This window comes from Rutidosis leptorrhynchoides, chromosome 4 (assembly GCF_046630445.1).
Source record: "Rutidosis leptorrhynchoides isolate AG116_Rl617_1_P2 chromosome 4, CSIRO_AGI_Rlap_v1, whole genome shotgun sequence".
Classification (NCBI taxonomy): Eukaryota; Viridiplantae; Streptophyta; class Magnoliopsida; order Asterales; family Asteraceae; genus Rutidosis; species Rutidosis leptorrhynchoides.
Window position 1 is genome coordinate 444,419,349 of NC_092336.1, and position 25,309 is coordinate 444,444,657.

Genomic DNA, 25,309 nt, shown 5'->3' on the forward strand with positions numbered 1-25,309 from the left:
GATTCAATTTCTATAACTATAAACTATCTTAATTCGAGTAAAAATCTTACTTGAACTTGTTTTTGTGTCATGATCCTACTTCAAGAACTTTCAAGTCATCCAAGATCCTTTGAAGCTAGATCATTTCTTGTCACTTCCAGTAGGTTTACCTACTAAACTTGAGGCAGTAATGATGTTCATAACATCATTCGATTCATATATATAAAACTATCTTATTCGAAGGTTTAAACTCGTAATCACTAGAACATAGTTTAGTTAATTCTAAACTTGTTCACAAACAAAAGTTAATCCTTCTAACTTGACTTTTAAAATTAACTAAACACATGTTCTATATCTATATGATATGCTAACTTAATGATTTAAAACCTGGAAACACGAAAAACACCGTAAAACCGGATTTACGCCGTTGTAGTAACACCGCGGGCTGTTTTGGGTTAGTTAATTAAAAACTATGATAAACTTTTATTTAAAAGTTGTTATTCTGAGAAAATGATTTTTATTATGAACATGAAACTATATCCAAAAATTATGGTTAAACTCAAAGTGGAAGTATGTTTTCTAAAATGGTCATCTAGACGTCGTTCTTTCGACTGAAATGACTACCTTTACAAAAACGACTTGTAACTTATTTTTCCGACTATAAACCTATACTTTTTCTGTTTAGATTCATAAAATAGAGTTCAATATGAAACCATAGCAATTTGATTCACTCAAAACGGATTTAAAATGAAGAAGTTATGGGTAAAGCAAGATTGGATAATTTTTCTCATTTTAGCTACGTGAAAATTGGTAACAAATCTATTCCAACCATAACTTAATCAACTTGTATTGTATATTATGTAATCTTGAGATACCATAGACACGTATACAATGTTTCGACCTATCATGTCGACACATCTATATATATTTCGGAACAACCATAGACACTCTATATGTGAATGTTGGAGTTAGCTATACAGGGTTGAGGTTGATTCCAAAATATATATATAGTTTGAGTTGTGATCAATACTGAGATACGTATACACTGGGTCGTGGATTGATTCAAGATAATATTTATCGATTTATTTCTGTACATCTAACTGTGGACAACTAGTTGTAGGTTACTAACGAGGACAGCTGACTTAATAAACTTAAAACATCAAAATATATTAAAAGTGTTGTAAATATATTTTGAACATACTTTAATATATATGTATATATTGTTATAGGTTCGTGAATCAACAGTGGCCAAGTCTTACTTCCCGACGAAGTAAAAATCTGTGAAAGTGAGTTATAGTCCCACTTTTAAAATCTAATATTTTTGGGATGAGAATACATGCAGGTTTTATAAATGATTTACAAAATAGACACAAGTACGTGAAACTACATTCTATGGTTGAATTATCGAAATCGAATATGCCCCTTTTTATTAAGTCTGGTAATCTAAGAATTAGGGAACAGACACCCTAATTGACGCGAATCCTAAAGATAGATCTATTGGGCCTAACAAACCCCATCCAAAGTACCGGATGCTTTAGTACTTTGAAATTTATATCATATCCGAAGGGTGTCCCAGAATGATGGGGATATTCTTATATATATGCATCTTGTTAATGTCGGTTACCAGGTGTTCACCATATGAATGATTTTTATCTCTATGTATGGGATGTGTATTGAAATATGAAATCTTGTGGTATATTGTTACGATTTGATATATATAGGTTAAACCTATAACTCACCAACATTTTTGTTGACGTTTAAAGCATGTTTATTCTCAGGTGAATATTAAGAGCTTCCGCTGTTGCATACTAAAATAAGGACAAGATTTGGAGTCCATGTTTGTATGATATTGTGTAAAAACTGCATTCAAGAAACTGATTTCGATGTAACATATTTGTATTGTAAACTATTATGTAATGGTCGTGTGTAAACAGGATATTTTAGATTATCATTATTTGATAATCTACGTAAAGCTTTTTAAACCTTTATCTATGAAATAAAGGTTATGGTTTATTTTAAAAATGAATGCAGTCTTTGAAAAACGTCTCATATAGAGGTCAAAACCTCGCAACGAAATCAATTAATATGGAACGTTTTTAATCAATAAAAACGGGACATTTCAGTTGGTATCAGAGCCTTGGTCTTAGAGAACCAGAATTTTGCATTAGTGTGTCTTATCGAGTTTGTTAGGATGCATTAGTGTGTCTGGACTTCGACCGTGTTTACTTGAAAAATGATTGCTTAACAAATTTTGTTGGAAACTATATATTTTTAACATGTGAATATTATGTGATATATTAATCTCTTAACGCGTTTGATATTATGTGATAGATTTCTACCTCTAGAACAAGTCCCATTGACTCACCTAATAATAATAAAGAGTCAAATGTAAATTGGAATGATTCGTGGACTGATTCACAAGTTCCCGAAGAGGAACCGGAAGAAGAGTCGGAACCAGAAGAAGAATCGGAACCGGAAGAAGAATCGGAACCGGATGAAGAAATAGAACCGGTGGGGGAAATAATAAAACGGTTAAGTAAAAGAAAATCCTCAACCAACCGACCAAGGTTAATTATGGTCAATGGTGTTTCCGCCAAGGAAGCAAAATATTGGGAGGATTACCAATTCTCCGATGAATCGGATTCCGACGAGAATTCCGATGATGTTATAGAAATTACCCCAACTGAATTTAAAAAGGCAAAAGAAAATAATAAGGGAAAGGGCATAAAAATAGAGAAATCTAATTCCAACCCCGATGAACTTTATATGTATCGTCAACCCCCGAAGTCCTTAAGTTGTAACAATGACCCGGGAACCTCTAAACCACCAGGTTTTTCTAAACCAATGTGGACTACGACGGCTCGTATTAGGGGAACATCATATATCCCTAGAAACTTGGCAAAACGAACCAAAACCGAACAAGAAGAAACGAGCGAGTCGGAATAAGATAGTTGTATTTGTGTGGTGTAATATATGTAATATAGTGTGCTTATGCTTTATGATATATGTAAAAATTGCTTGTATTAATAAGTATTTTTTTTTATGAATCTAACTCTTGTCTATTTTACAATATAAAAACACAAAATGAATAGACAACCCAATATTTTAAGAGACCTACCCGGAGACATGATTGATGAAATATTGTCTAGAGTGAGTCAGAATTCTTCGGCACAACTATTTACGGCGAAATCAGTTTGTAAGACATTCGAAGAACGTTCCAAGAATGTCTTGGTTTATAAGAGACTTTCGTTTGAAAGATGGGGGATATCACATTGGGAAACCCATAAGTTACGATGTGTTTACTTTGACGCATATATTACGGGGAACCCAAATGCTATTTTACGCAACGGGTTAAGAAATTATTTTGACTCAATGTATCCGAATATAGGACTTCATGATTTAGAAAAAGCGGCTAACATGCAACATAAAGAAGCATGCTATGCTTACGGGTTAGTAATGTTCGCTTCTCACCAAAGTGAGAAAAAGAACATCGGGCTACAACTATTAAACAAAACGTTCCCACAAGTGACGGAGTCGGTAATTGGGGTAAGAAATGAGGTTTTTAGGTTATTACGAGACTGTTGGTCATTACGTAACCCTCGTCCCTTTGACGACGTTACAACACACTGTCTTATCAACGGCCATAACGGTTATGTTCCACAAGACCAAGGATGGGAAGTAGTCCTAGTAAAACCAGAATGCATGACTTTTTTCTGGACGTATGAATTACGTGTCTTTATTGCCTTTGCTGAACGACTTGTGTACTAGCTAGAATTATCTTCACAACTATCTTGTATCAAAGTTATTGTGTGCTATATTTCATGTTTTATGTAAAATAAGCGGTATTGTAAGTTTGTAAAATATTGTATAAAAGTTTGAACGCGAAATATTATTACAATCAGTTTTTCATATAGAATTGTAGTAGTTGAATTGTATATTAGCTACTAAGTATGAACTTAACGGGTAGGTACTACCCGAATTTAAACTTATAAAACGCTAATATGAAGAAAAAGCTTTTATAAATGAGTTCATATTATGCTACGAAATACTATTAACTACTCTTAATATTCTGTATGATTAACTTGTTCCATTTGACTATTTTGAAGGAAATGGCACCGACTACTCGACACACCGTGAATTTGAATGAAGAGGAATTTCGTACTTTTCTAGCTTCAAATATAGCCGCAGTACAGGCTGCGCTACATACCAACAATAACCTTGGATCTGGCAGTACAGGAAATCGTGTAGGATGCACCTACAAAGAATTCACTGCTTGCAAACCTTTGGAATTTGATGGAACCGAAGTACCGATCGGATTGAAACGGTGGACCGAGAAGGTCGAATCGGTGTTTGCCATAAGTAAGTGTACTGAAGAGGACAAAGTGAAGTACGCTACGCATACCTTCACAGGTTCTGCGTTAACATGGTGGAATACCTATCTAGAGCAAGTGGGACAAGATGATGTGTACGCACTACCGTGGTCAGCATTCAAGCACTTGGTGAACGAGAAGTACCGTCCCAGAACCGAGGTCAATAAGCTCAAGACAGAACTTAGAGGGTTACGAACCCAAGGATTTGATATTACCACGTACGAAAGACGATTCACAGAATTGTGCCTATTGTGTCCGGGAGCATTCGAAGATGAGGAAGAGAAGATCGACGCGTTTGTGAAAGGATTACCGGAAAGAATCCAAGAAGATATAAGTTCACACGAGCCCGCCTCCATACAACAGGCATGTAGAATGGCTCACAAACTAGTGAACCAGATTGAAGAAAGAATTAAAGAACAGACTGCTGAAGAGGCCAATGTGAAGCAAGTCAAAAGAAAGTGGGAGGAAAACGGTGATAAGAATCACCAATACAACAACAACAGCAATTACAACAATAATCGCAACAATTATCCCAACAATCGCAACATCAATCGCAACTACAACAAACGGCCCAACAACAACAACAACAACAACAGCAACAACAACAATCATCCCAATAACAATAATAACCGCAACAACAACAACAATCAGAAGCAGCTATGCCAAAGGTGTGAAAAGTATCACTCGGGGTTCTGCACCAAATTTTGCAACAAGTGTAAAAGAAATGGTCATAGCGCGGCGAAGTGTGAGGTCTACGGACTAGGGGTTAATAGAACGAAAGGAACAAATGGTGTCGGAACGAGTAATGGCGGAGCAAGTAGTGTCGGAGAAAGTTATGCCAATGTAGTTTGTTTTAAATGTGGAAAACCGGGCCACATTATTGGAAATTGCCCGAACCAGGAGAACACGAATGGACAAGGCCGCGGAAGAGTTTTCAATATTAATGCGGCAGAGGCACAGGAAGACCCGGAGCTTGTTACGGGTACGTTTCTTATTGACAATAAATCTGCTTACGTTTTATTTGATTCGGGTGCGGATAGAAGCTATATGAGTAGAGATTTTTGTGCTAAATTAAGTTGTCCATTGACGCCTTTGGATAGTAAATTTTTACTCGAATTAGAAAATGGTAAATTAATTTCAGCGGATAATATATGTCGGAATCGAGAAATTAAACTGGTTAGCGAAACATTTAAGATTGATTTGATACCAGTAGAGTTAGGGAGTTTTGATGTGATAATCGGTATGGACTGGTTGAAAGAAGTGAAAGCAGAGATAGTTTGTTACAAAAATGCAATTCGCATTATACGAGAAAAAGGAAAACCCTTAATGGTGTACGAAGAAAAGGGCAAAACGAAGCTACATCTTATTAGTAATTTGAAGGCACAAAAACTAATAAGAAAAGGTTGCTATGCTGTTCTAGCACACTTCGAGAAAGTACAAACTGAAGAAAAGAGCATCAATGATGTTCCCATTGCAAAAGAATTTCCCGATGTATTTCCGAAAGAATTACCGAGATTACCCCCACATCGATCCGTTGAATTTCAAATAGATCTTGTACCAGGAGCTGCACCAATAGCTCGTGCTCCTTACAGACTCGCACCCAGCGAGATGAAAGAACTGCAAAGCCAATTACAAGAACTTTTAGAGCGTGGTTTCATTCGACCAAGCACATCACCGTGGGGAGCTCCTGTTTTGTTTGTCAAGAAGAAAGATGGTACATTCAGGTTGTGTATCGACTACCGAGAGTTGAACAAACTTACCATCAAGAACCGCTACCCACTACCGAGAATCGACGACTTATTTGATCAACTACAAGGCTCGTCTGTTTATTCAAAAATTGACTTACATTCCGGGTATCATCAAATGCGGGTGAAAGAAGATGATATTCCAAAGACTGCTTTCGGAACACGTTACGGTCATTACGAGTTTATGGTCATGCCATTTGGTTTAACTAATGCACCAGCTGTGTTCATGGACCTTATGAACCGAGTGTGTGGACCATACCTTGACAAGTTTGTCATTGTTTTCATTGATGACATACTTATTTACTCAAAGAATGACAAAGAACACGGTGAACATTTGAGAAAGGTGTTAGAAGTAATGAGGATGGAAGAATTGTACGCTAAGTTTTCAAAGTGTGCATTTTGGTTGGAAGAAGTTCAATTCCTCGGTCACATAGTGAACAAAGAAGGTATTAAGGTGGATCCGGCAAAGATAGAAACTGTTGAAAAGTGGGAAACTCCAAAAACTCCGAAACACATACGCCAGTTTTTAGGACTAGCTGGTTACTACAGAAGGTTCATCCAAGACTTTTTCAGAATAGCAAAACCCTTGACTGCATTAACGCATAAAGGGAAGAAATTTGAATGGAATGATGAACAAGAGAAGGCGTTTCAGTTATTGAAGAAAAAGCTAACTACGGCACCTATATTGTCATTGCCTGAAGGGAATGATGATTTTGTGATTTATTGTGACGCATCAAAGCAAGGTCTCGGTTGTGTATTAATGCAACGAACGAAGGTGATTGATTATGCGTCTAGACAATTGAAGATTCACGAACAAAATTATACGACACATGATTTGGAATTAGGCGCGGTTGTTTTTGCATTAAAGACTTGGAGGCACTACTTATATGGGGTCAAAAGTATTATATATACCGACCACAAAAGTCTTCAACACATATTTAATCAGAAACAACTGAATATGAGGCAGCGTAGGTGGATTGAATTATTGAATGATTACGACTTTGAGATTCGTTACCACCCGGGGAAGGCAAATGTGGTAGCCGATGCCTTGAGCAGGAAGGACAGAGAACCCATTCGAGTAAAATCTATGAATATAATGATTCATAATAACCTTACTACTCAAATAAAGGAGGCGCAACAAGGAGTTTTAAAAAAGGGAAATTTAAAGGATGAAATACCCAAAGGATCGGAGAAGTATCTTAATATTCGGGAAGACGGAACCCGATATAGGGCTGAAAGGATTTGGGTACCAAAATTTGGAGATATGAGAGAAATGGTACTTAGATAAGCTCATAAAACCAGATACTCAATACATCCTGGAACGGGGAAGATGTACAAGGATCTCAAGAAACATTTTTGGTGGCCGGGTATGAAAGCCGATGTTGCTAAATACGTAGGAGAATGTTTGACGTGTTCTAAGGTCAAAGCTGAGCATCAGAAACCATCAGGTCTACTCAACAACCCGAAATCCCGGAATGGAAATGGGAAAACATTACCATGGATTTCATCACTAAATTGCCAAGGACTGCAAGTGGTTTTGATACTATTTGGGTAATAGTTGATCGTCTCACCAAATCAGCACATTTTCTGCCAATAAGAGAACATGACAAGATGGAGAAGTTAGCACGACTGTATTTGAAGGAAGTCGTCTCCAGACATGGAATACCAATCTCTATTATCTCTGATAGGGATGGCAGATTTATTTCAAGATTCTGGCAGACATTACAGCAAGCATTAGGAACTCGTCTAGACATGAGTACTGCCTATCATCCACAAACTGATGGGCAGAGCGAAAGGACGATACAAACGCTTGAAGACATGCTACGAGCATGTGTTATTAATTTCGGAAACAGTTGGGATCGACATCTACCATTAGCAGAATTTTCCTACAACAACAGCTACCATTCAAGCATTGAGATGGCGTCGTTTGAAGCACTTTATGGTAGAAAGTGCAGGTCTCCGATTTGTTGGAGTGAAGTGGGGGATAGACAGATTACGGGTCCGGAGATTATACAAGAAACTACCGAGAAGATCATCCAAATTCAACAACGGTTGAAAACCGCCCAAAGTCGACAAAAGAGCTACGCTGACATTAAAAGAAAAGATATAGAATTTGAAATTGGAGAGATGGTCATGCTTAAAGTTTCACCTTGGAAAGGCGTTGTTCGATTTGGTAAACGAGGGAAATTAAATCCAAGGTATATTGGACCATTCAAGATTATTGATCGTGTCGGACCAGTAGCTTACCGACTTGAGTTACCTCAACAACTCGCGGCTGTACATAACTCTTTCCAGGTCTCGAATTTGAAGAAATGTTTTGCTAAAGAAGATCTCACTATTCCGTTAGATGAAATCCAAATCAACGAAAAACTCCAATTCATCGAAGAACCCGTCGAAATAATGGATCGTGAGGTTAAAAGACTTAAGCAAAACAAGATACCAATTGTTAAGGTTCGATGGAATGCTCGTAGAGGACCCGAGTTCACCTGGGAGCATGAAGATCAGATGAAGAAGAAATACCCGCATCTATTTCCAGAAGATTCGTCAACACCTTCAACAGCTTAAAATTCCGGGACGAAATTTATTTAACGGGTAGGTACTGTAGTGACCCGAACTTTTACATGTTTATATATATTAATTGAGATTGATATTTACATGATTAAATGTTTCCAACATGTTAAGAAATCAAACTTGTTAAGGCTTGATTAATTGAAATATGTTTCATATAGACATTTGACCACCCAAATTGACCGGCGATTCACGAACGTTAAAACTTGTAAAAACAACATGACGATATATATATGGATATACATATGGTTAACATGAGATTATGATAAGTAAGTATCTCCATAAGTATATTAATAATGAGTTATATACATATAAACAAGACTACTAACTTAAGGATTTCGAAACGAGACATATATGTAACGATTATCGTTGTAACGACATTTAAATGTATATATATCATATTAAGATATATTAATATATCATAATATTATGATAATATAATAATTTAACATCTCATTAGATATAATAAACAATGGGTTAACAACATTAATTGAGATCGTTAACTTAAAGGTTTCAAAACAACACTTACATGTAACGACTAACGATGACTTAACGACTCAGTTAAAATGTATATACATGTAGTGTATTTAGATGTATTAAAATACTTTTGGAAGACTTCAAGACATATATCAAAACACTCATACTTAACGAAAATGGTTACAGTTACTTTCCCATTCTTTTCTTTCATCAAGAATTCTAGTCGTATTCTTACCCGTATTATACACAGCTTCAAAACGTACTTACTATGGGTATATACCAATAGGAACTAGCATGGGATTCCACTCTTGATTATGTCATGTATGACTAATCAATTTTAACTTCTACCATGAGCTAGTCAACTAACTAGAACTCCTTTTAACCCCACTCACCACTCACCAATTACCACTCATCATTCACTCCATTTCACTTCCAATTCTCTTTCTAATTCTCTCTCAACACACACACACTATTATGAACGTATTTTTCCAGTAGTTAATCATCATCTTCATCAAAAATCACTTCAAGAATCAAGCTATAATCATCATAGGAAGAACACTTCAAGAACACTTCAAAAATCCCTTCAAGTTTACTAATTTACTTCCAAGCTTTCTAATCCATTCCAAGTAATCATCTAAGATCAAGAAACCTTTGTTATATACAGTAGGTTATCTTTCTTATTCAAGGTAATATTCATATTCAAACTTTGATTCAATTTCTATAACTATAAACTATCTTAATTCGAGTAAAAATCTTACTTGAACTTGTTTTTGTGTCATGATCCTACTTCAAGAACTTTCAAGTCATCCAAGATCCTTTGAAGCTAGATCATTTCTTGTCACTTCCAGTAGGTTTACCTACTAAACTTGAGGTAGTAATGATGTTCATAACATCATTCGATTCATATATATAAAACTATCTTATTCGAAGGTTTAAACTCGTAATCACTAGAACATAGTTTAGTTAATTCTAAACTTGTTCGCAAACAAAAGTTAATCCTTCTAACTTGACTTTTAAAATTAATTAAACACATGTTCTATATCTATATGATATGCTAACTTAATGATTTAAAACCTGGAAACACGAAAAACACCGTAAAACCGGATTTACGCCGTCGTAGTAACACCGCGGGCTGTTTTGGGTTAGTTAATTAAAAACTATGATAAACTTTGATTTAAAAGTTGTTATTCTGAGAAAATGATTTTTATTATGAACATGAAACTATATCCAAAAATTATGGTTAAACTCAAAGTGGAAGTATGTTTTCTAAAATGGTCATCTAGACGTCGTTCTTTCGACTGAAATGACTATCTTTACAAAAACGACTTGTAACTTATTTTTCCGACTATAAACCTATAATTTTTCTGTTTAGATTCATAAAATAGAGTTCAATATGAAACCATAGCAATTTGATTCACTCAAAACGGATTTAAAATGAAGAAGTTATGGGTAAAACAATATTGGATAATTTTTCTCATTTTAGCTACGTGAAAATTGGTAACAAATCTATTCCAACCATAACTTAATCAACTTGTATTGTATATTATGTAATCTTGAGATACCATAGACACGTATACAATGTTTCGACCTATCATGTCGACACATCTATATATATTTCGGAACAACCATAGACACTCTATATGTGAATGTTGGAGTTAGCTATACAGGGTTGAGGTTGATTCCAAAATATATATAGTTTGAGTTGTGATCAATACTGAGATACGTATACACTGGGTCGTGGATTGATTCAAGATAATATTTATCGATTTATTTCTGTACATCTAACTGTGGACAACTAGTTGTAGGTTACTAACGAGGACAGCTGACTTAATAAACTTAAAACATCAAAATATATTAAAAGTGTTGTAAATATATTTTGAACATACTTTAATATATATGTATATATTGTTATAGGTTCGTGAATCAACAGTGGCCAAGTCTTACTTCCCGACGAAGTAAAAATCTGTGAAAGTGAGTTATAGTCCCACTTTAAAAATCTAATATTTTTGGGATGAGAATACATGCAGGTTTTATAAATGATTTACAAAATAGACACAAGTACGTGAAACTACATTCTATGATTGAATTATCGAAATCGAATATTCCCCTTTTTATTAAGTTTGGTAATCTAATAATTAGGGAACAGACACCCTAATTGACGCGAATCCTAAAGATAGATCTATTGGGCCTAACAAACCCCATCCAAAGTACCGGATGCTTTAGTACTTCGAAATTTATATCATATCCGAAGGGTGTCCCGGAATGATGGGGATATTCTTATATATATGCATCTTGTTAATGTCGGTTACCAGGTGTTCACCATATGAATGATTTTTATCTCTATGTATGGGATGTGTATTGAAATATGAAATCTTGTGGTATATTGTTACGATTTGATATATATAGGTTAAACCTATAACTCACCAACATTTTTGTTGACGTTTAAAGCATGTTTATTCTCAGGTGAATATTAAGAGCTTCCGCTGTTGCATACTAAAATAAGGACACGATTTGGAGTCCATGTTTGTATGATATTGTGTAAAAACTGCATTCAAGAAACTGATTTCGATGTAACATATTTGTATTGTAAACCATTATGTAATGGTCGTGTGTAAACAGGATATTTTAGATTATCATTATTTGATAATCTACGTAAAGCTTTTTAAACCTTTATCTATGAAATAAAGGTTATGGTTTGTTTTAAAAATGAATGCAGTCTTTGAAAAACGTCTCATATAGAGGTCAAAACCTCGCAACGAAATCAATTAATATGGAACGTTTTTAATCAATAAAAACGGGACATTTCATATAAACCCCGTACCACCACCATTAAACTGAAGGGGATGGTTACGATGATGATACTGAACTGGAACATGATGTATTGTTGATTCAAAATTACAATCCGTCATCGCCGCAAATCGAAGAAGATGAGGTTAATCTGAAATCGTCACCGCTACAAATCGAAGAAGATGAGGTTAATCTCAAATCGTCATCGCCACAAATCGAAGAAGATGAGGTTAATCATTTTGGTTCTTTTCGTTTTTTGTATTTTTTAAAATTTTTGGGGATCTGATATTTGGCGTACTATATATATATATATATATATATATATATATATATATATATATATATATATATATATATATATATATATATATATATATATATATAGCGGTAGGATCAAGAGGGAAGTAACCATTCGGGGGGAAGCGGGGGGAAGCAAAAACTTTTTTTTTCGTTTTTTGAAAAAACTTTGTTCACGAACATTATAGATGAGATGAAAATATGAACATTTAGTAGAGACATTTTGTGATAAATGTTTTTATTTTGACGGGAAAACGCTCGAAGAAGTAATATATAACAATTATCGTGTTTTTTGAGCGTATTTTGAGGTTTTAGCTATTGGGGTTTAGATATTAGGGTTTAGATATTAGGGTTTATAAGGTTTAGATATTAGGGTTTAGAAATTTAGGGTTGAGGGTTTAGATTTAGGGTTTAGATTTAGGATTTAGGTTTAGTTTTTAACACGAACGGTTTAGAGTTTAGGGTTTAGGGTTTAGGGTTTGGTGTTTTGGGTTTATGGAATAAACCCAAAACCCTAAACCCTAAACTCTAAATCGGACTAAATTTTACTTCACAAAACATGAAAAAAAAACGTTCATATTCTTTACGAACAATATTATCTTGAATATTATTTTTATCGATCGTTTTTCCGCCTAAATAATAACATTCATTACGAAGTGTTTCTTCTAAATGTTCATATTTTCGTGTGATCTTGATGCTGGAAAAAAAAATTAAAAAAAAATGAAAATTTTTTTTTTTTTTCTAAATGGGGAAGTAAAAAATGAAAAAAAAAATTTCTTCTAAATGGGGAAGTAACCAATCGGGGGAAGCAAAAAAAATTTTTTTTTCATTTTTTTTGAATTTTTTTCCAGCATCAAGATCACACGAAAATATGAACATTTAGAAGAGACACTTCGTGATGAATGTTATTATTTAGGGGAGAAAACGATCAACAAAAATAACATTCAAGATAATATTGTTCGTGAAGAATATGAACGTTTTTTTTCTTCATGTTTTGTGATTTAAAATTTAGCCCGATTTAGAGTTTAGGGTTTAGGGTTTGGTGTTTTGGGTTTATTCCATAAACCCAAACCACCAAACACTAAACCCTAAACCCTAAACTCTAAACCGTTCGTGTTAAAAACTCAATCTAAACCCTAAATCTAAACCCTAAACTCTAAATTTCTAAACCCTAATATCTAAACCCTAATATCTAAACCCCAATAGCTAAAACACGATAATTGTTATATATTACTTCTTCGAGCGTTTTCCCACTAAAATAAAAACATTTATCACAAAGTGTCTCTACTAAATGTTCATATTTTCATCTTATCTATAATGTTCGTGAACAAAGTTTTTTCAAAAAACGAAAAAAAAAGTTTTTGCTTCCCCCCGCTTGGTTACTTCCCTCTTGATCCTACCAATATATATATATATATATATATATATATATATATATATATATATATATATATATATATATCCGCATGTATTTGTCATCTAATATTTGATTGAAGCTTTATGTATTGAGGTAAACAGACTTTGAGCTTTGCTTGCTATGATGTTTCAACTGATTATTTCTGCTTGTTTGGGTTGTTTGTTGAATCTAGAAAAGGATGATCGATGGTTCTGAATCTTTAAATTTAGTAGTTTGAATGTACAATGGAATTAGGTTTTGAAAAAGAGGATGAAGATTGGGATTGAAGATGATGAGGAGGTTATTGGTGCAATCTTTTAACAAACTTTAGGGACCAATTGTGTAATTTTGTCTGACTATCGTTAATGAATTTGACGATATTACCTTTTCTCCGAAGTTTTTATAATTAAAATCCTTTTCGGGTATCTTTTTTTGGGTTACTTTGATTGTTAAATTTGACAACATAAGTTACCTTTTCGGGCCATTTGCTCATATTATATTATAATTATAATTATAATTATGATTATAATTATAATTATAATATAATTATTATAATTATAACTATATACTATTTACCATGAGCTTTGACACTATTCACCATGATAAACATGAAAATACCTCCAACTTTGAAAGCATTTTGATAAGCGAGTTTTTTTTTCATTATTTTTTACTTACTTCTTCGCGTTCCTTTTTCATTCATTTACTTTTTAAACGTTAAGTTAACTGGCAGTTAGCCGACGAAAATCACCTCACATTGAAGTTACGAGTATTTTTTTACAACTTTTTTGTACTTCCTTTTTTGCCTTCCTTTTTCATTCCTTAATTTTTTTAAACGTTTGATTAAGTGACCTTTAACCTTTTTTAAACGTTAAATTAACTGACAGTTAATCGACTAAACCAGCCTGCATCAAAGTTATTTTTCTTACAACTTTTTTTCACTTCTTTTTTCCCTTCTTTTTCCATTCATTTGTTTTTTAGAAAATTAATTAACCGACAGCCAATTATTTTTTTAAACGTTTAAATAACTGGTCGTTAACTGACCAAAACCACCCCGCAGCGAAGCGCGAACTTTTTATCCTCTCGTTAGCAATCAATTACAAAGTCACAAAAGCAACAATCGTGACTTATAATCATGTATCGTACCTGAAAATATACAACAACAACAACACCCAATCCCACATGTATGTGGTATGGGGGAGGTGAGACGTAGACAATCCTTCCTCTATCCTAGAATAGAGAGAAATCATTTCTTTACCCCGAGTGAAACACTCCCAAGAGTAGAGAAAGTCCTCCCTTTCTCTGTTCGACGGATAAATAGATTGCTTTCAAATGGACCTCCGGCTAAAAATAGGAAAAAAAGATAAATAAATATATAACTATATAATAATAAAATAAAAAAAAAAAAAATAAAAAAAAATAAAGATACATCCATGATAAAAAGTAATAAAAAAAAGCCATTAAAATATAAATAATAAAATATAAAATATAAAATACTCCATATTATTCTGAGGCTGAATTGTATTGGGCCGTGCCACTTTAATAATCGTCAAATTTCAATCTTTCCATTCATTTATTAAATTGAAATCATCAATCAATTCATATTATTCAGCGACCTACAAAAACCCTAGAACTCAAATATGAGCAGCACCAAACAAATAATGTCAGACTATGTACCTTTTGAAATACAAATCGAGATCATGAGCCGGCTTCCAGTTAAATCATTAATTCAATTCACATCAGTTTCAAAAACATGGAGGTCTTTAATAAATAGCTCAAAGTTTATTGGTGATTACACCAAGCTTCATTCTCAGCGGCAACATCTTCTTTTAAGGTATTACTACCCTTTACATGCTAAGCATAATAGTTTTGTTTCGATTGTTGATGATGATACTTTCCCAGAAAATAAGCTTTTTTTGGCAAGTTATGATTACCGTGAGGTACGTCGGTATCCAACTCTGGTTGGTAGCTCACATGGGCTGTTTTGTTTTGTGGGTCATAGTGATTCTAATAAATCTGCTATGTTAATGGATGTGGCTGTCATTTGGAATCCTTCAATAAGAAAAACAGTTACCATTCGTCTGCAAAAAGGTTTTGGATATAATGAGACTGTAGGTTGTGGGGTTTGTCCAAACACACTTGAACCTAAGATAGTACGGCTTTATAAAGATAACTACAATGCTGAGGTTTTTACATTAAGTTCAATGATGTGGAGGTGTCTACCATCAAGTAACATTATGCTTAGTAAGAAGATTTATATAATAAGCTTTATTCAATCCAACGTAGTTATAGATGGGTTTATCTATTGGCTTGCATACGTAAGATCTGGTCCATTTATCATTGTTTTATTTGATTTGTCAATGGAAGAATTTATGGAAATACACCTCCCAGATGAATTAGGGTTATCACGTCTCTCTGACGACTACATTAATTTAGAAATATTCAAGCTTAGGGAGTCTCTTACCGTGATTCGATATGAAGGGAAGGCCAGGGAAAATGTTTATGAAGTGTGGAAGATGGAGATTAATGGTGTAACAAGATCGTTTACCAAACTATTCAACATCAATGGCCCAAACTTATTGTTGAGGTGCCTATGCGGATTTAATAAGAATGGCCAACTTATACTAGAAGCGGTTATTGATCACTCAGATGGTTCATACGATCGCGACTTTATAGTTTTTAAACCCTGGACAAATAGCATCGACAATCTTGGGATTTATTGGAGCTGTTATAGCCGTTCAAGGAGTACTCCCTATACGGAATCACTACTGCTGCTTGATAAAACTTGTACACTAATTAATATTTGATGGAGATCACAACGGACCAGGTTTGAAGCATGGAAGAAAGGTATAAAGATAGATCAAAGAGTAATCACTTACTTTTTCGCAGACATTTTTAGTTTAAAGAAATAATGTTACTCCATTTTGCAAGGGATCATTCTCATTATGCATATATAATAGCTATACTACATCACAGTTATATATCATCGTTCATTCATTCTGTTTAATTTTAAATGCTTTGAAGCAAGTTAGGGTCATTATCTTCATGATGACTACTTTATGCAATATTTGGCATATTTTATAAATGTATGGTATGCATTCCGCATCATATGCCAAAACCGGTGGTATCATATATACATATCATCATGTCATTAATGAGTTTCACTTAATAAAGGGGAAGTAATGAAAATTTAAAGGATTTTCGTACACCTTAATAGCTTGTTTTACCATCTTAAGTTGACAAAGGGCGTTGTACTCTCTATGAAAAGAAGACCATGAAGATGTAAAATTCACCTTCACCATTTTTAATGGATTGCAGAATTGCAAACATTGAGAGCCTGTGGTGTAATTTTTGGAAGAGATAGACACATGTTTGATAAAGAGTTGACTCCTCTTAACTTACTGTCTCATCATCTCTTCTTTTTTCTTCCCAAATTGTACTTAACTTATTGTGGTGTTATATAGAGGTGGTGATTTTGATCTATATGATTGAACGGGTTGCTTCTGTTATACTTTGTCAACGGGTCAGACGGGTTGATTTTAAAAATTGACAAAAAGGAAATGGATTTTAAGTCAAACTAATTGTTTCGAACGTACACAAATATTAATCGGTACCGGGAATTTAATCGGGAAATCGGTATTGGTACCGAATCTACACAAATTATTTGCTATGCTAAACCCGTAACATAATACTTAAGATACGTAGGATATGTTAAACAATATGCAACTTCTATTAAATCCTCTGTTAAATCATTGTTAAATGGTCTGCAAAATTTTCTGAATGTTTTTTTTTTTATGAACAGATCAGTGGTCTTGATTGCTTACTGGCCTTCTATATCTTCCACTGAGTAATTTTATTGTTTAATAATATGAAAGATTTGAGTTTTTCTATTAATATACATTTAGGTGAAGGAAATGTGTCAAAATGGGCAGAGTAGGTTAAATCAAGTAGTATTTTGTTCAGGTTAAATTTTTTTTTTTTGGGACATCAGTTTGGATCACTCAATGGGACTTAACAACCCACACGTTCATCTCCCGTAGTTGCATAACCCGCCCCCAACTACTGCCCTGGAGGAAATACGGACCAATCCAAGGGCATGGCCGGTAAAACCCCCCATCCCCGTTGCCCCCACACTAAGTGAAAGGCGACCTAGATGGATACTTCAGGTCAGGGATAACAAGAGTGCAATGTTGCAGCTCAGCGGAGTCGAACTCCCAACCTCTCGCTAAGAGAGGCAGACCACTACCAGCTGAGCTACAACTCAATATTTGTTAACCCAAATCACTTCTTAAGCAAAATCAAACCATTATATAATTACAGATCGAAATTGCCACCTCTAAAAGTAAGGGATATATTTGTGCTCTTTTATGATGAAATACGTGAGTGGTTAAAAATTTGTAGGACCTTTTGAATATCAAGTTGTTAATTTTGAATGGGATGTGGTGGTCAGACTACAGTAATACTTGCATTTTTCAAATATTTGTTTGTGTTATCATAAAAGTGTAGCTTATATTGTTCACACCACCAAGATGTATCAACGACCTTTTTATTCACGTATACACAGTTAATGTCTTATATATATCAGCAACTATAACATCTCCATTACATTTACCTTGTTTCATGTTAAAAGTTAAAACGACGATCACAATCAAAATTCGGTACCAAACGGGTAAATACCGAAAAAACCGGTACCCTACCGATACTGATTACACTAACCGGTAGGGTATTCGGTTTCAAAAATTTCAAAATTTCGGTTTCGGTGTTATCGGTTGTGACGATCGCTCCAAATCTATATGGACGAACACGTCATTCATCGATTTCATTGCGAGGTATTTGACCTCTATATGATACGTTTTGTAAACATTGCATTCTTTTGAAAAGGCACACCATAAATGAATATTTAAATCAAAGATTTTCGACATCTGATGATTTCTACATATAGACAATCACCGTAAATAATAGTTTACAATAGTAATTCCGTTGACAATGCAGTCAAAATAAGATACATGGTGATGATTTGGTGAATGCAACGTTTCCTTGATAAATATGCCATGTAAGACTCCATGCACATAGCTTGTCTAACATATAAGCAAACAGCGGAAGACTTCTAGGGAACCTGAGAATAAACATGCTAACAAGTGTCAACACAAAGGTTGGTGAGTTCATAGTTTTAGTGTTTCGCATAATCTGTATATAAAGGTGGATCACAAGATTTCAGTTGTTTCATCCAGAAACGTTTATCAAAATATTCTACGAAATTGAGCACCCTGGTAACTAAACTTAACGTATATATAATTTGTACCCTTTGTATAATCATCTTAATAATACACGCAAACCAACGTGTACGCTTCTCAAATAGCATACGTCCGTTAAAAGGCTAGCGCTCTAGCTCGGACGGGGATATCAAGCCATATGGATCCATATACTACTACTCGCGCTGAAAGGACCCGTTCATATACATTATAAACGATTCACAATAGTTGATTACATCGCGAGGTATTTTACCTCTATATGATACTTTTTACAAACATTGCATTCGTTTTTAAAAGACAAACTTTCTTTACATCAAAAATTGACGGCATGCATACCATTTCATATTACATCCAACTATAATTGACTTAATATTAATCTTCATGAACTCAACGACTCGAATGCAACGTCTTTCAAAGTATGTCTTGAATGACTCCAAGTAATATCCTTAAAATGAGCTAATGCACAGCGGAAGATTTCTTTAATACCTGAGAATAAACATGCTTTAAAGTGTCAACCAAAAGGTTGGTGAGTTCATTAGTTTATCATAATCCATCATTTCCGTAATAGTAATAGACCACAAGATTTCAGTTTCTATAAATATCCGTACACTCGCAAGTGTATAAAAGTATTCTATAAGTTGTAGGCACCCGGTAACAAGCCTTAACGTTCATGTTTTACCCTCTGAAGTACACTAGATCAGGTGTGTTTAAAATAACCTCGAAGTACTAAAGCATCCCATAGTCAGGATGGGGTTTGTCAGACCCAATAGATCTATCTTTAGGATTCGCGCCTACCGTACATAGACAAGTAGTTTAATGTTACCAAGCTAAGGGTATATTTCTGGTTTAAACCCACATAGAATTAGTTTTAGTACTTGTGCCTATTTCGTAAAATATTTATAAATCAGCGCATGTATTCTCAGCCCAAAAATATATATAAAAAGGGAGCAAATGAAACTCACAATACTGTATTTCGTAGCAATTATGTATATGACGGCACTGAACAAGTGCAGGGTTTGTCTCGGATTCACGAACCTATATTAAGTATATATATTTATATGTTGGTCAATATCTGTGTAACAATTTAGGTCAAGTCGTAGTGTATCACAATCCTAATGCTCGAGACCGACATGCAAAAGTCAACAAAAGTCAACTTGACCCAAAATGACTTCCAAAATCTATACATGTTTATTATATAATTTATATATAGTAGTTTTATATATTTAAATATATTTATCAGATCTTATTATACTAAATAATACAAGTCATTTATTAATAAATAAAAATTTATATTAAAATTCATATATGATAAAAATATACTTTTATATATCTCAAGTAATAAAATTTATAAAATTCACTTAATATCATAAAAATATAGTGGTATGTATTATTAATGTAATTACATTACGTGTGGTAAAAATATCTTTGTACGCATATTTATTTGATAAAATAATATTGATAATAATGATAATGATAAAAGTAATAAAATGATAGTTTCAATAAAAATATTAATTTTTAGTAATAAAGATAATTTTAGCAATAACATCAACTGATAACAGTTATAATAATCGTTTTAATAATAATATTAAAATTAATGATAATTCAGTTGACTATATCTTTTAATCCGTTCATCGAAACCACACGATTTCTAAATGAAAAGTTATTAATTTTTTCTTCAGCTTTTCAACGACATGCATATCATATAACTTATCTCAGTAGCATATGTATCAAATTCGTGATTTATCATAAACTATTTAACGACGAAACTAAGCATACAAACATGCATAATCATATATACTCGAGCACTAGTCAGGGATACACTATTAATATATAAAAGATAAGATATGAATGCTCACGTATCAATATTGTTATTCAATATTGCAGGAAAGTACGTAGACGCAACGAAAATGATAAACGTTAGGTTGACCTCACGAGCAATACCCTCGATCAATACCCATAACCTTCATAGCTATAACCCATAATTTCCTTAGCTCTATCCCATTTGAAAACTTATTTTGAAATCGTCTGAATATAACTCCGTCGTAGTATTTTATGTATACTAATAATATCTTGAAATAATACTAAGTAAATATATATATATATATATATATATATATATATATATATATATATATATATATATATATATATATATATGTAATTCGATTGAGAGAGTTTAGAGAAATATATTTTCAAGTTTCTATGAAATAATGAAACCTATTGAATTCTATTTATAATAGATTTTTGAATTATTAAAGTGAATTATTAAAGTATGAATTATTAAAGTGAATTATTAAAGCATGAATTATTGAAGTGAATTATTAAAGTATGAATTATTAAAGTGAATTATTAAAGTGAATTATTAAAGTATGAATTATTAAAGTGAATTATTACAGTATGAATTATTAAAGTGAATTATTAAAGTATGAATTATTAAAGTGAATTATTAAAGTATGAATTATTAAAGTTAAAGTAAAGTAAAAGTAAAGTAAAGGTAAAGTTAAAGTATAGTAAAAGTATAAAACTATGTACATATAATACGCGTATAAAAAAATATATATAATATTAATTTAAATCGTTTTATATATTTAATAAAATAAAATATAAATATCGTTATCTTTATCATACTGGTTAAGTATTGAGTTGTCAAAAAGAATAGATTTCTTAAATCACAGTGGACCTCATAACATAGGCCCGTAATCATATCATAATGTATCTGATAATTCAATTATTTGATATTATCTCTTAATTCTGTCGATAAATATATCGATACAAATATGTTCATGTAAAGTATCATATATCTAATACTTTGTTAATGTTTTCAGTTAATATTATATATTATATATACATATCTATATACACATAATTGTTCGTGAATCGTCGAACACGGTCAAAGGGTAATTGATTACGTGAATGTAGTTCCAAACTTTTTGAGATTCAACATTACAAATTCTGCTTATCGTGTCGAAAACATATAAAGGTTAAGTTTAAATTTGGTCGGAAATTTCCGGGTCGTCACAGTACCTACCCGTTAAAGAAATTTCGTCCCAAAATTTGATCGAGGTCGTCATGGCTAACTATAAAAATGTTTTCATGACGAATATGAGTTGATAAATAGAGTTTTATCATCATTGAGTAATATAGATAAAACAATTTGATTACGCGAAGAGTATAAGTGAAGCTATCGCAAGAGAGTGAAATGAGTAAACGTATATTCGTTTTAACCGATGACGTAGTTATGATTGATTTTCGGAATTCATGGGATTTAAATAAAATCTTTGCAATAAGATTTGGTTCTTCGGCGATTAAGGAAATCAGGATCTTCTTGGATTAAATGCGATAATCTGTCTCGATTTCTCTGTCTGATATTTTACTATAATTCCACCCCCTTCGTTTCTTTATTTCCACAGCTCACACCTTCTAGTCTTTCTCCCCAATTCATACTTTAAAGCATTCATTAATATGCTTCATCCAGTATTGATTCTTGATATACTCTTAACTTTCATATCTGTCATTCTTCTTTTTCATCTACCACTGGAGGAAGTTATTTTCTTCTACCATTACTGTAGTGACCCGAACTTTTCCATGTTTATATATATTAATTGAGATTGATGTTTACATGATTAAATGTTTCCAACATGTTAAGCAATCAAACTTGTTAAGACTTGATTAATTGAAATAGGTTTCATATAGACAATTGACCACCCAAGTTGACCGGTGATTCACGAACATTAAAACTTGTAAAAAAACTATATGATGACATATATATGGTTATATATATAGTTAACATGATATTATGATAAGTAAACATATCATTAATTATATTAACAATGAACTACATATGTAAAAACAAGACTACTAACTTAATGATTTTGAAACGAGACATATATGTAACGTTTATCGTTGTAACGACATTTAATGTATATATATCATATTAAGAGATATTCGTACATCATAATATCATGATAATATAATAATTTAAAATCTCTTTTGTTATTATAAACATTGGGTTAACAACATTTAACAAGATCGTTAACCTAAAGGTTTCAAAACAACACTTACATGTAACGACTAACGATGACTTAACGACTCAGTTAAAATGTATATACATGTAGTGTTTTAATATGTATTTATACACTTTTGAAAGACTTCAATACACTTATCAAAATACTTCTACTTAACAAAAATGCTTACAATTACATTCTCGTTCAGTTTCATCAACAATTCTACTCGTATGCACCCGTATTCGTACTCGTACAATACACAGCTTTTAGATGTATGTACTATTGGTATATACACTCCAATGATCAGCTCTTAGCAGCCCATGTGAGTCACCTAACACATGTGGGAACCATCATTTGGCAACTAGCATGAAATATCTCATAAGATTACAAAAATATGAGTAATCATTCATGACTTATTTACATGAAAACAAAATTACATATCCTTTATATCTAATCCATACACCAACGACCAAAAACACCTACAAACACTTTCATTCTTCAATTTTCTTCATCTAATTGAACTCTCTCAAGTTCTATCTTCAAGTTCTAAGTGTTCTTCATAAATTCCAAAAGTTCTAGTTTCATAAAAATCAAGAATACTTTCAAGTTTGCTAGCTCACTTCCAATCTTGTAAGGTGATCATCCAACCTCAAGAAATCTTTGTTTCTTACAGTAGGTTATCATTCTAATACAAGGTAATAATCATATTCAAACTTTGGTTCAATTTCTATAACTATAACAATCTTATTTCAAGTGATGATCTTACTTGAACTTGTTTTCGTGTCATGATTTTGCTTCAAGAACTTTGAGCCATCCAAGGATCCATTGAAGCTAGATCCATTTTTCTCTTTTCCAGTAGGTTCATCCAAGGAACTTAAGGTAGTAATGATGTTCATAACATCATTCGATTCATACATATAAAGCTATCTTATTCGAAGGTTTAAACTTGTAATCACTAGAACATAGTTTAGTTAATTCTAAACTTGTTCGCAAACAAAAGTTAATCCTTCTAACTTGACTTTTAAAATCAACTAAACACATGTTCTATATCTATATGATATGCTAACTTAATGATTTAAAACCTGGAAACACGAAAAACACCGTAAAACCGGATTTACGCCGTCGTAGTAACACCGCGGGCTGTTTTGGGTTAGTTAATTAAAAACTATGATAAACTTTGATTTAAAAGTTGTTATTCTGAGAAAATGATTTTTATTATGAACATGAAACTATATCCAAAAATTATGGTTAAACTCAAAGTGGAAGTATGTTTTCTAAAATGGTCATCTAGACGTCGTTCTTTCGACTGAAATGACTACCTTTACAAAAACGACTTGTAACTTATTTTTCCGACTAGAAACCTATACTTTTTTTGTTTAGATTCATAAAATAGAGTTCAATATGAAACCATAGCAATTTGATTCACTCAAAACGGATTTAAAATGAAGAAGTTATGGGTAAAACAAGATTGGATAATTTTTCTCATTTTAGCTACGTGAAAATTGGTAACAAATCTATTCCAACCATAACTTAATCAACTTGTATTATATATTATGTAATCTTGAGATACCATAGACACGTATACAATGTTTCGACCTATCATGTCGACACATCTATATATATTTCGGAACAACCATAGACACTCTATATGTGAATGTTGGAGTTAGCTATACAGGGTTGAGGTTGATTCCAAAATATATATAGTTTGAGTTGTGATCAATACTGAGATACGTATACACTGGGTCGTGGATTGATTCAAGATAATATTTATCGATTTATTTCTGTACATCTAACTGTGGACAACTAGTTGTAGGTTACTAACGAGGACAGCTGACTTAATAAACTTAAAACATCAAAATATATTAAAAGTGTTGTAAATATATTTTGAACATACTTTGATATATATGTATATATTGTTATAGGTTCGTGAATCAACCAGTGGCCAAGTCTTACTTCCCGACGAAGTAAAAATCTGTGAAAGTGAGTTATAGTCCCACTTTTAAAATCTAATATTTTTGGGATGAGAATACATGCAGGTTTTATAAATGATTTACAAAATAGACACAAGTACGTGAAACTACATTCTATGGTTGAATTATCGAAATCGAATATGCCCCTTTTTATTAAGTCTGGTAATCTAATAATTAGGGAACAGACACCCTAATTGACGCGAATCCTAAAGATAGATCTATTGGGCCTAACAAACCCCATCCAAAGTACCGGATGCTTTAGTACTTCGAAATTTATATCATATCCGAAGGGTGTCCCGGAATGATGGGGATATTCTTATATATGCATCTTGTTATTGTCGGTTACCAGGTGTTCACCATATGAATGATTTTTATCTTTATGTATGGGATGTGTATTGAAATATGAAATCTTGTGGTCTATTGTTACGATTTGATATATATAGGTTAAACCTATAACTCACCAACAT

General features: G+C 32.9%; 1 protein-coding gene across 1 annotated transcript; it reads left to right on the top strand.

Annotated features, from left to right (window-relative positions):
• Positions 1–15,277: 15,277 nt before the first annotated feature.
• LOC139842139 (F-box/kelch-repeat protein At3g23880-like) lies at positions 15,278–17,467 on the top strand. The gene is made up of 2 exons (XM_071832314.1): positions 15,278–16,203; positions 17,419–17,467. Exons 1-2 carry the CDS (start codon positions 15,278–15,280, stop codon positions 17,465–17,467), a joined length of 975 nt encoding a protein of 324 aa, XP_071688415.1.
• Positions 17,468–25,309: the final 7,842 nt, after the last annotated feature.